General features: G+C 40.9%; 1 protein-coding gene across 1 annotated transcript in view; it reads left to right on the forward strand.

Moving 5' to 3' along the window:
• Positions 1-11,749, forward strand: part of ZNF536 (zinc finger protein 536) — a 262,198-nt gene extending 250,449 nt beyond the window's left edge. The window contains exon 7 of the mRNA XM_019472532.1: positions 11,514-11,749. Coding sequence (XP_019328077.1) covers positions 11,514-11,749 — 236 coding nt within the window. The remainder of the gene's footprint in view (positions 1-11,513) is intronic.
• Positions 11,750-12,082: the final 333 nt, after the last annotated feature.

The following is a 12,082-nucleotide window of genomic DNA, read 5'->3' on the forward strand; positions in this document are numbered from 1 at the left end:
TTGTGGCTCACTGGGGTGGGGGGGGGGGGGGGGGGCTTTCAGGAGCTTCAGTAAACATATCGGCAAAGGCTTTTCCTCCTCATTAAAATGGGGCGTTTTTTGAATGAGGTTAGTCGGGTAGATTAAGGTTATTAGTTGCGTCTCTGCTGAGATTTCCAGTTTGATCAGTAAAAAGCAGAAATGTGGGGTTTTTTACCTGTTAAGGATAAGTGCTTGGTGCGCTTGTTATACAGCTGAAACATGTACCAATTTGATGGTGGGTCCAATCCTGACCTCGTTCAAAGCAGCGCAGATCTGTTCAAGCCACGGGCTTGTAACAAGGATGCAAGAACAGAATTAGGCCCTGTGGCTTTTGAATCAGATCGCGCTTCTAAAAACAAAAGCAGTCTTCCCTAGAAAAATATTACGATGTTTTTATAATAGCGGCGTATTTGAGTAATGCATGGGGCATAGCAAGACTGCTGTGACACTAAAAGAAAAAAATAGAGGCGAGCAGAACGGGAGAACTTTCAGGGGCTGTTTTTAATAAAGAGGTGAATTCTTTCTGCAGTAGGAAAAATGATAAAAAGATGGCGTATCAGCTACATTATGCAACAAAGTAATGCTGCTGTGTTTTTATAATGTAAGGCACTGCCCATTTGTTTTGGTTTACGTGACTGCAGTGAAATAAGTGGATTAGACTGAAACTTTAGCATGCTTCATTGCAGCTGGTTGCAGACATCTGTCATTCCTCAGCCATACATTCTGGATCACGCCAAGAAGAAAAAGCAAAGTCTGACACCTTTCATTTTAGAGAGCCTTTTATAGAAAAGAAAAGGAGAAGGGGAGAAAGCATTTCCTTTGTGACTTAATAAAAAAGACACTTTTTCTGCGACAACATCAACAGTACTTTCCAGAGGGAGAGGTCCTGCAAAGTTAATGCTCGATTTATTCTTTGCAGCCTTTTAATTTTTACTGTTTGAGCTCCTGATCTGTTGAATGGGATACGACAAAAATATGTATTTGTTTTTACAGAGACATTAGCTATATGTGCACCTACGTAGGAGATGCGCCTGGTGAGAGGCGGGCTGCTGTGAGTCCCCACTCAGGCTGCGCTCACGGCAATTCAGTGCGGTGATGGCACATAATGCCGTAGCATTGCCGATAATGAGTTGTTCTGCGAACTATAGTCACAAAATCCCATAAACAGATAACAGTAATGTTTTAGCAGAATGATTAGTGGGGTTGTGAGCTACTCGTGGATAATTTGAAATATTAGCTATCAGTGAGCTGGATATTTATTTACTTAAAGGGTTTTGTTTTTCCTCAGTCTCTTTACTAACCTGCTGCTGTAAGTAGAGAATCCTGAGGTACATGGCAAGTTATTATGGGACAAAATACCGTCTAAATTACCCCGGTTACATAACAAAGCAACAACTAAAATTAAAGGAGAACATGCTTAGCCGAAGTGACATCATACATGCAGAAAACAATTATTCTAGCTTAGGGTCCCACTTCAGCACATGTTATAGCACGTGAATAATTCCATCCCTTCACATTTAGGCGCTTTGCGGACCGTGGGGCTGATGGGGAGACTCCTGACCCTTACCTTGCTGTGTGTACAGGGGCAGGCCTTCGCATGGCGCGGGCTGCATGGCTGTCCTGTTTAACACCAGCTGAGGATATGACACATTGAAATGTGGGCAGGAAAAGTTTAGAAAGCTGAGTATGGGATTTTTTAAATTCCATCCCACCAAATAAATAAGCTCAAGACAGTTGCCTAGAGTGAAAGAGAAAATGCTGTTGTATTTATGAATTGCTAGGCAGAATAAAGGATATTTGCTAGCAAAACATCATCACTGACAAGGCCTTTCCTATTAGCACCTCTGAATTGCAGGATCTCTTTACTAAAATCCCAGTGCCACCAGTAGAGCATTTATTCTGGGAAATCATAGGTACATTAAATTCAAATAGAGCTTCATTCCAGAAGTCCTAAATGCTCCCTGAAATAATAAATATTTACTGAGACAATTAAAAAATATGACAGAACATTAGACAGAAAACTTGTGCATGACCTAGTAGGAAAACTGAGATATTTTGCTCAAGGGGGTTAGAATGGGAATGTAATGTTATTGACGTGATTAAAACAAGTAAAGGAGTGAATAGACATAACAATTAATTGAAATATGTAAGTAAAGGCAAAGGTGGAACTGTGAACATGTAATTTTGATAATCAGAAGAACTGAGGGTTAGTTAATATTAAAGAAAAGTCTGCCACTTACCTTGAAAATAAGTTTCCTTACCTGCATCTACTTGCATCCCCAACGCATAAGAGAAAGAGAAGGCTGTCAGAGGGCTACAACCCACTTACTCCCTGGGCTCGGGAACCTCTCTCCTCTCGTGCAGAGGGGCCCAGGCTGCAGAGATGTGGGGATGCACCAGCTGTGCCTCTGGGCTTTGGGAGAACAAGAATTGGTACCAGAGTGGGGGGCATGGCTGGAGAGGAATGCTTATATTTTTGGCCAAGCTGTTGTGAGTTTAGGATTACGAAGGGGATTATGATTGAGGAATTTATAAAGTGCCGTAACCATCGCCATTATAAATTTAGTCAGAGGTGGCCTGCTCTTTGCAACAGGTACCTAGTGCCCTTGATAAGAACTCTGTCCTCTACTTATGTGTATAAACCAAAGTAAATAAATATGAAAAATTAAATGTAATTAAATTTCCCAAAGCATGGGACAATGATAGTCTGGCATTTCAAGCTCAATCAATGACAGCATTCCCACTAACCTCGTTTGGAGCCCGCTGAGGCACCGGGCTCATAACTCATGTTGTCATGTCAAAACCCAAACTGGTATGCTTGTTGTGCACGGGGTGCTGCGCCGTGCCGGGCGGACGCACCCACTGGCAGCAGTCTGGAATACACAGGTCCTTAGAAAGCAGAGTCTTCAGCTATTTTCCAGAATTTTTGTTTTATAAGGTTCACATAATGTTTAATATTTGTTTCGAAGGACCTTTTCAGCTATTCTGCTGATGCTCTTCCTTTTTTTCCAAGAAAAGATCCATTTCCCTTCAAAATCAAAAGTTCCTGTGTGAAAAGCTTACTCTTCTGAAAAAGAAACAAATTTTGTGCTAAGTGACTGGAGCTGAGTAATCCTGTTACTTTATCAGCTCTGCAAGAAATGGGAAATGTTTGTTTTCCCAGGAATTGCAAGTCTCTTATACCATCAGCGACTTCACATTTGGTTATTTGCTTGTGTTTAGTGTACTGCAGAGGGCTAGCAAGTTCCTTGGTCTACCTCCAAATAATTATGATTTCTATGCTCTATATAACAAAGGTAACAAGTGTTAAATTAATGATGTTTTCCATAATTTTGTGACTGATTTGTTTAGTAAGTTAAAAGCATCTGTATGAAGGACAGTGGTAGAATTTTCTACTTATTTCTCTTTATCATGAGTGTCCAGGTGGCTGTTAGCCTCTGCGTCATACTGATCTACCTTTGACTGTTTTACATAGCAGGGTTGGTTTGTTGGTGGGGTTTTTCTTATTCTTTTGCTTTTAAAGGAAAATTTAGTGTGTGATAATTAGTGATTGTAACCTTTTGAGACAGGAATTGAACTGTTACTTTAAGTGCAGTTTTTATTTTCGGGGGAATGTGTGAAATTAGCTTAATCTTTTAATAATATGTGTTAAAGACAAAGTGTAGCATCAACTTTTGCTTTTCACTGTCATCATTAAACCCTTTAGTATACTCATCAGAAAGTTGAAATACCTATTCAGAAACACCAAGCACTGTATAATATACTAAATCAAGAGCAGACACCACCTTTGATTACATTTCAGAAAAGCCATGTAGATATCTGAGGGTTTAATTTGATCCGATGAATGGAGATATTTTTTTTTAAAGTAAAAATCCTTGAAACAAATTAGTTACAGATTAGGTCTGTTCATTGTCCAGCTCTTCTGCACTGAACCAATGATGGTTCAGTCGTTTGCCACCCTGCTATTGCAGGCGCCTGTAGACCGAATGTCCGTCTCAGCAAAACACCAGGGCCACGGTGCCACGTGGTGGTTTTGGGATGGGTGCTGGCCTCGGGACGGTGCCGTACACCACATGAATCCCTACAGGGGATTCCTTCTGGATCGCTAACCTGCCACGGTAGACTTCACAGGTGGATAAATCCTGCTAGTTTTAGGGCAATTTTTCCAAACAACCTTAATGCATTTATTTAGGATCAAGCTGGTGGCCGTGTTTTGCCATGAGCTGGGTCTTTACCCCAAACTTATCCTCCCCTAATTAAGATCTTTCCTGTAACCCACAGCGAGAGAAAGGCTCTTCCAGATGGCAGTTCATGTGTTCGGACCTGAGCTGCCCCTGGAAGCGTCTGCTCTGTATTAGTGAGGGGGGATTTAGGTAGCTAGTCTGGTACCTCTTATCATGAACAATTCCTCTGATTACTCTTAGGACTATTTGCAGGATTGAGGCTGGTAATGAAGGAATCCAGCTGAATGGAGGGTGGTCAGGGGGCTGCCATAGCTTTAGGTGTCCCATGGGAAACATACAACCCAAAGCCTTAGCTTTGGTAGGTGAAAATGTTAGCAGGCCTTTCTAAAATGCAGATACTTAAGCTTTTTTTGTATATACTTCTACAGTAAATCATCAAAAAAGCCTCAGACAAGGCTTTTTGTTTTTATGGCTTTTCCTGGTCAACATGAAATAGAGAGTTTTTAAAATTTAATTTTCTTTTTTGTAATCCAATAAACATATAAACTTCACAGAATATTGTAATTTTCCCAGAAGACCATCTTGGTTGGTCCTGGACCTGTGTGTAAATAAACATATACTTTTCAATTGTTTTATAAAAACTTTTATTACATATATGAACCTGATTGGATGTACTTTAATCTGTCTGGTATTTTGGGAGTTTCATAAAACGCATATTTTGAGACCAATAAAGTGGAATGGCTCAGTCAGAGCCTTTATTGTCTATTGGACAAATATATTTATTCAGCATTTTCCCATCCATACTGTTATGCTCCAGATCAGAATGGCTGCTTTAGAGCCATTCTGCTCTCCTGGGTAATGCATACGGTACTTGAGATGTTTGCTGTGGATAGTAAATGTATTTATGAAAATTTATACGTTAAAAAAAGGAAATCACGCTAGCCAAGATTTAAATGAAAATAGTTCTCCCTTTGCAAATGCTTGTTATTATGCTATAATAGTGTTACTTTAAAATGGCAACGTTCACCAAGATGCCTGGGACCCAGAGGCTGTGGTCTGAGGAAGCCGTGAGTTCAGCCCAGTAGTCACTGCCAGAGAACTGGAGACGCTCAAAAAGTCTTTCTTCCTAGGCGGAAAGCACCCGGCCGTCATTGCCTGCTGTTACTTCTGAGGCAACATGCACTTCATCTGTTTAATGATGATTGTACCTCAAATACAAGCTTGTGTAGGAAGAAAGATTTAAAACAGCTCTTCCCAGGGAAGTCCAGGCTCACTGAAGGTTTGAATGTGGCTTGCTGACTTTGCACTGCAGCAGATGTGTGATTACATGGACCGTTCCACCAGCAACGTTGTGGGACTGAGCATCTCGGTGCAGGAGGTAGTGGCCATCCATCCCAAGCCACTGCAGCTGGTCCTGCAAGAGTGCCTGGTCATGGCCGGAGGTGGTCCTGGCCATTTGGGATTGCTACAGCGGTCCAGGAGGTCAGGTCCAGATCTTCAGTGTCCAACATCTCAGCTAAAGAGATTTGCCTCCAAGATATTCAAACCTTTGAGGCTTTTCAAATATTTCTTAGTGAGGGAGTAATTTAGTTGTTTTAAAGAGGTAATTGCTGTTATTTTCAGTTTTCACCAAAAGGATATTCTTAAACCAGGCAAAGAAATCTGAAATGAGTTTGCTGTATTGCACCGCAGTAAGTGCTATAGCCATTGGCCACCTAAGGAAAAACATTCTGTCAGATAATCATGGCCATTTTTGCATTTTAAGGGAACAAATGTCATATCTGAGAAACACATTTTATTCAGGACTTAATTATAATTTATAGTACATTGCACAGCATTTGTTTTCTGTTCATCCTTTTATTGCTCTTCTGCCTTTTCCCTAAATTTATGCATTAAATTGTGTGTCTGTGTGTCTGTATGCACGTATCTGTGTGTATATATGTACACATATGCAATATAATAAAAAGTGGTGTAGTGGGGACAACAGACGGCTTGTGTGTGATGTATTATTGGCATTTTTCTTTCAAATTACCGTTTTCTTGCTGCTTTGGGAGAAAGCCATGATTTTGCTGTGATTAGTACACTTTTAACAATCTGGAATAAATTCCTGATCTTATTCATGTGACTAGTCCAATGCCCATTTTTACGTTTTAGTGCAAACCCCTACATATGTGCCTGTAATACCACAAAAATAAGATGTTTCTTTGTGGAAATTTTTATAGAATTTGGATGCCGATCAAATATTTTTAGAAGTGGAGAATTAATGCGGCTTGACCATGTAAATGATTTTTTTAATGAAAAAGACTTCAGTATTCATCATTCTTTCTCTCTCTCTTGTTTCTGTATTCCTTTGTGCTAATCTTAAATAATGGATCCATATCAAAGTTAATAAATTAGTAACTATTAGCAGTGTTTGGATTACAGAGAGTAACCCAATGACACTTCGTTGACATTGACTTTTTGTGTGTTCCAATAATACATTTTGAGTTTTAAAGATAAGACAAAGCAAAATAGGTTTGGCAAGTATTTGAATCCTTAACAACGCACAGGCAATGGTTTTGTTTAAATCCAAGGCCCCTGCTTTAAATATACTTTCCTTTAAATGGTCCTAAAACCCAGCTTGAGATCCACGTCTTTCTCAAAGCCTGCATTTTCTGACTCTGTTCAGCTGATGCACCGTTGGGCTGCATCAGTCATGCCATGTTATGAAACCTAACGCGATGTGACTGATGTATGCTGACATGATGTGTCACAAAGCAACATATCAGATCACAAACTTGAAAGAAAAGAAAACAAACTTTTTTTTCCTCAAAGCCTAAATTAACGAAGCAGCATATATTTTTAAAAAGGTGGACTAGTTTCAAACATTGAGGGATTTTTCTAAATATTGGTCCCACAGAAAAGTTCTCCATCCTGACCAGAAAGTACCTCCCATCCACACTCCTTGTTCTCGCCAGGGTACAGTCAAAACTAGAGAAGATGATGAGCCTAGGTCATCTCAGCACTGCTGCCATTGCTGGGTCTGATGCTGGAAGGTTTAGATCACTTTCAGAGGCTTCAGCAGGTGCCGGAGGTAATCACCCTTCCTGGGAAAATCCGCACCTTCTAAAAATGTTCTTTGAGTCTAGCTACCATTGTTGTAATTTTAGCTATTTTTTATTATTTTTTTCTGCTGTTCCATTTCTTTAGACTGTCAGCTTCCATCCAGAGGATTACGAAGTCTCTTCACACGCTCAGTCACAGACTTCATAGAACATTGCTCCACAACAGGATTATTTCAGCTGCAAACAATATGTTGTCCTCTATCCTCACTTTTTGATCGAAGAAAGATGCACAACAGTTTGCCCCCCTTGTTGGCCCACCTTTAGTCTAATTCTCCTTACTACAAATGCAATGCATTACACATTATCTCCTGAACTATCAGGAAGATCGCTCAGTCACAGACTTCATAGAACATTGCTCCACAACAGGATTATTTCAGCTGCAAACAATATGTTGTCCTCTATCCTCACTTTTTGATCGAAGAAAGATGCACAACAGTTTGCCCCCCTTGTTGGCCCACCTTTAGTCTAATTCTCCTTACTACAAATGCAATGCATTACACATTATCTCCTGAACTATCAGGAAGATTTCTTTTTTTTTTAAAGGGCTTTCATATAATTTTATTGGAAGATATATAGTGGGTAAAATATATATGAACTATAGCTTGCTAAGAAAGAACCTACCAACCACTGCTAGATAAAACATTATAAATTTATTGCCAACTTATCTGGGAAGGGTTATTTTAAGAGCCTGCTGCCCACAACAAGTTTTTGAGCTAAAATTAATGGGTGGAATACCTAAGAGAAATGGCCATTTTCCTTCACCCTTTAGTTACAAGAAAATTGCAGATACTGTTATCTTTGCAAGTGAGAATAATCTCTAGGTTTTGTACTACTTCTGCTGTAAACAATGTACCACTTGCTTTCCTATGACCCTCACTCTGTATACATATTTATATATTATTCATACCGGATTAAAAATGAATGTGCTCTTTACCACAGTTGTACTGCATAGTGACAATACAAATTAACTTATTGTGTACTTACTTTTCACAAGACAGTGATGTGAAATTTTGATGGCCTGAAAAAGTAAGTTGTGGGGGAGGCAATGCAGAACTGAATCCTTGTAGGTGCACTTTATATTGTCTGATTTATTAAAGTGCATTGAATTAAATGGCATTCTCTGTATGGAATTGCACAGGTTTGGACTTGGTTTGGTGGTGGGCAGAAAGAGTTCGCTTTTAGTCTGGTGCATGTGAGGTGGTTAGCTCCATCCATGCTTTGTGGATTCCTTGTTCAGAATTTGTTCTTTGCAGGAAAGGATTAGGATGGCCATTTAATGATAGCTGCTTGTGGGCAAAGCATTAAGAGCGGCTTGGTGAGCTCTCACACGTTTGGCTGGTTCTACACCAATTCTAGCTAAAACTGCCCAGTGTATTTTTGGCTGGTGGTACCAATTCTAGCTAAAACTGCCCAGTGTATTTCCATGCTGCATGATTCTTGAGGGGTTCAGAGGGTGGCCGATGGGCGCGTTGTGCCTGCTCACTCCTGGAGTCCCATCACTGTCTGTGGTCCCTGCATGCTGCTCTGCGAGCAGTTATCAGGGACACTGTATCATCTATGGTACATCCAGTCGCTGGCCATTGCAGCACACAAGAAGGACCAAATAAACAGGATATCTTTTTCTTCTTCCATGGCATCAATAAAACCAGAGTAAATAAGGCTGGAGAGCAAGTTGTACCATTTGTCACAACTTAGCAGTGTGTCTTCTGTTCTTAGCAAGGGAACCAGTCGTCAGGTGGTCAAATGAAACACTGGAAATACTGGAAGGGAGCTGGTGCTGCTGGTGTAGATAGTCTCACATCTCAGTGGATGTGAGAGTGGCAGGCCTTTATCTTTTGGAGATAGGGAAAAAAATCACTTCAATTCTTCATGGAGCAAGTCTCCTTCCCCTTTACCCAACATTTCTCCCACTTTGACCAAGGCGTTGTGGCACCTCCCCGAGCAGAGTACACAATAGACCCCTTAACTCTGCTTGGTCAGAGGCATTACCCAGGAGGGAGAAAAAGGAGAAGGAAAGAAAGAGTCCAGAACCCAGCTGTGAATGCTGGTGATTTTATCTGTCTCTGGCAAACAACGGGAGAGATGTAATGGTTTTCTTAGATTTTTTTTCTCTGAGTTTTCAAATATTTCTGGATTTTCTGAAACAATGAAAATCAGACTTTCTCTGGACCTTTTTCATACCCAGACAGTTTTGAGAGCGCTTCCATTTTCAAAACTATTATATTCAAAATTTTTCAAGCGTATTTGTGCTTCTGTATTGATTTTAGGACTGACTCTAAGAGGCACGAGGGACACCTTCAATCTCTTCTTTGACTATTTCCTCATATCTTTCAGCTGAAATTTTTCTATAAAAGCCCAATCCAATTTCTGTAACATTATCTATGCAGGTTTCTTCCATTGCTATTGCTATGAAATTTTCCACTGAAATTTTACTTTGTAATGATTAGCAGCTTACAGATTTAATTTCTTTTTCCGTATGAAGTTGTTGAGGAAAGTGTCTTTCTTTATCCCAGGAGAGAAATAGAAGATCGACCCACACTCCATCCCAAGATTTATGCATAAACGTGCATGTTGGAGGTGTTGGGGGGGTGGTCACACTCCTGGCAGTCTTCAACTTGTAAAAGCAAAGGGTGGAGGGGAGCTTTCAATCCTTGAGAAAGGGAACATGCCTGTAGTCCTGGGGCATAGGGCTTAGGTAACTGTGGACTGGACTTAACACTTCTTTCCTCTGGGTAGCAAGCAGTATGTTTTGGGGGACTCAGCCTTCAAGTGGTAGTTTTGATGTTACAGTAAAAATGACAGGTTATTTGAGCAACCCAGAGCACTAACGCTGGCTCAGGTGAATTTACTCTGCTAGAGGTGCTCGTGCTGGTGTGCCAGGTTAAAACCAGCAGTTATCCAGGCTCCGGTCTCTGCTGGGAGGACTACGGTAGCATTCCCACTCCAGTACGGGTAACGTCGGACCAGTGCACAGCAAGCATCCATTTGCTTATCTGTTAAATTTCCACCTAAAATCAAGGTGAGATGGTCCCAGCCCCTTCCCCCATAGCAGGAAGCATAGTCCTCCTCCTCCTCTGCTACACCAGCGTCTGTTTTATGCCTGCTAGGTAGTACCACGACAGCAAAGGAAAATGTGCTCTTCAAATGTGGAGATAGGGTATTGTTTTTCACTTAGCCTGGCTTTATGTAGATGGTCTGGCACATTTATTTATTCATTTATTTGAGCAAATTAAAGCAAGCTAAGCGCATTTGACCTCAGATGGTCCTGGTTTAAGTTAATTTGAGAGACAAAGCTCATAAAGTTCCAGTAAAACACATCAACAACTTCCCAGCATAGGTTGAAATGTGATTGCTGAAACATAACCTCCGAAACCAGATACAGCATGGAGATTCAAAGTCACAATAATCTGAAAAATATGGGAGATTATATTGATAGACTTACCAAGAAGTGATATCTTTCATTCATGCCTTCATTTTGCAGTCGGTTGCTGTTTCACCCACAAGAAGTGCATCTATCAGATTTTGTGCATTAACATTCCTTTTCTAATCTAGCTTGGCCATTTTATTTTAAAGCTGGTGATAACCTTAGGCCCAGGTCCAGCAAACACTTATGTGCTCGCGTATCTTTACTCACAGGAGTAATCTCACTGGAGTAAATGTTTGCAGGTTTGAGGCCTTGGTTATCTCGATCCATTATTTCTTTCCATTAAAAAGTAATCTGTGTGATTGAAATAAAACATACAATTCTTTACTCAGAAACCCACCCAAAGACAAAGTGTGTTTATTAGACTAAGGGTCTGCACATTGTCATCCTTGAATTGCACTTCAATAAAAAAGATAATTAACAAATGTAAAAGAAGGCAGTCTCACACACGATTGCACTGTATTTACAAGAGTTTAGTTTGGATCGCAGGCTGATGGATTTACAGCTGGGTCTGAGGAGGGAGATGAAATAGCTGCACTTTCCTGGAAAATCCGAAGCAGACAATTTTTAAAATGCAGTTTCTTTTACTAGGCATCATGCGAATAGCACAGATTTCTTATTCTCGCTGCAGACACGCAGTGATGTCCTCTGTCCAACAGGAGGGATTTCTGCTGGGGCGGCTCCGGCGTGTTCGGTTTTGTCAGGCCGTGCAACGGGCGGGTTTGCAGGCGCCACGTACATAAAATAAAAAAACTAACCAGACTCTTGTCTGTCACGCAGGTCACAGGCCTTTCCAGTGCAGATACTGCCCGTACAGTGCCTCTCAGAAGGGAAATCTGAAGACCCATGTTCTCTGTGTCCATCGCATGCCTTTTGACAACAGCCAGTATCCCGACCGCAGGTTCAAGCGCTCCAGAGTTGACTCCGAAGCTTCTGGGAATTTGGAGGAACCTGCAGCTGTCAAACCGGGGAGCTCGGCAGAGCTAACGGAGGAGGGCAGCAAGGCCCAGGAGTGATGCAGCTCGGCAGATCCGTCTCCATACTGCAGTAGCCTTTTACACCGGGTTTCCGTATGCATTTGGGTGAGGGTCGGCTAACTGCCTTCCAAGCGAAAGAACGGTGTGCAAATTCCCAGAAGTGTACAGGATGCTGAGAACATTCGAATATATGTATATGTACACGTACACACACACGCGCATATATATATATATTTACACACACAGAGATATTCAGTCATACACACATTGAATATATATCTACATACACACACACACACAAAATACACACATTCCATACGTGTGTGTGTGTGTGTTTAAATGTATATATTACACATGCAAAATAAATTTCCA

The sequence above is a fragment of the Aptenodytes forsteri genome, unplaced genomic scaffold (genome assembly GCF_000699145.1).
Source record: "Aptenodytes forsteri isolate BGI_AS27 unplaced genomic scaffold, ASM69914v1 Scaffold356, whole genome shotgun sequence".
NCBI lineage: Eukaryota > Metazoa > Chordata > Aves > Sphenisciformes > Spheniscidae > Aptenodytes > Aptenodytes forsteri.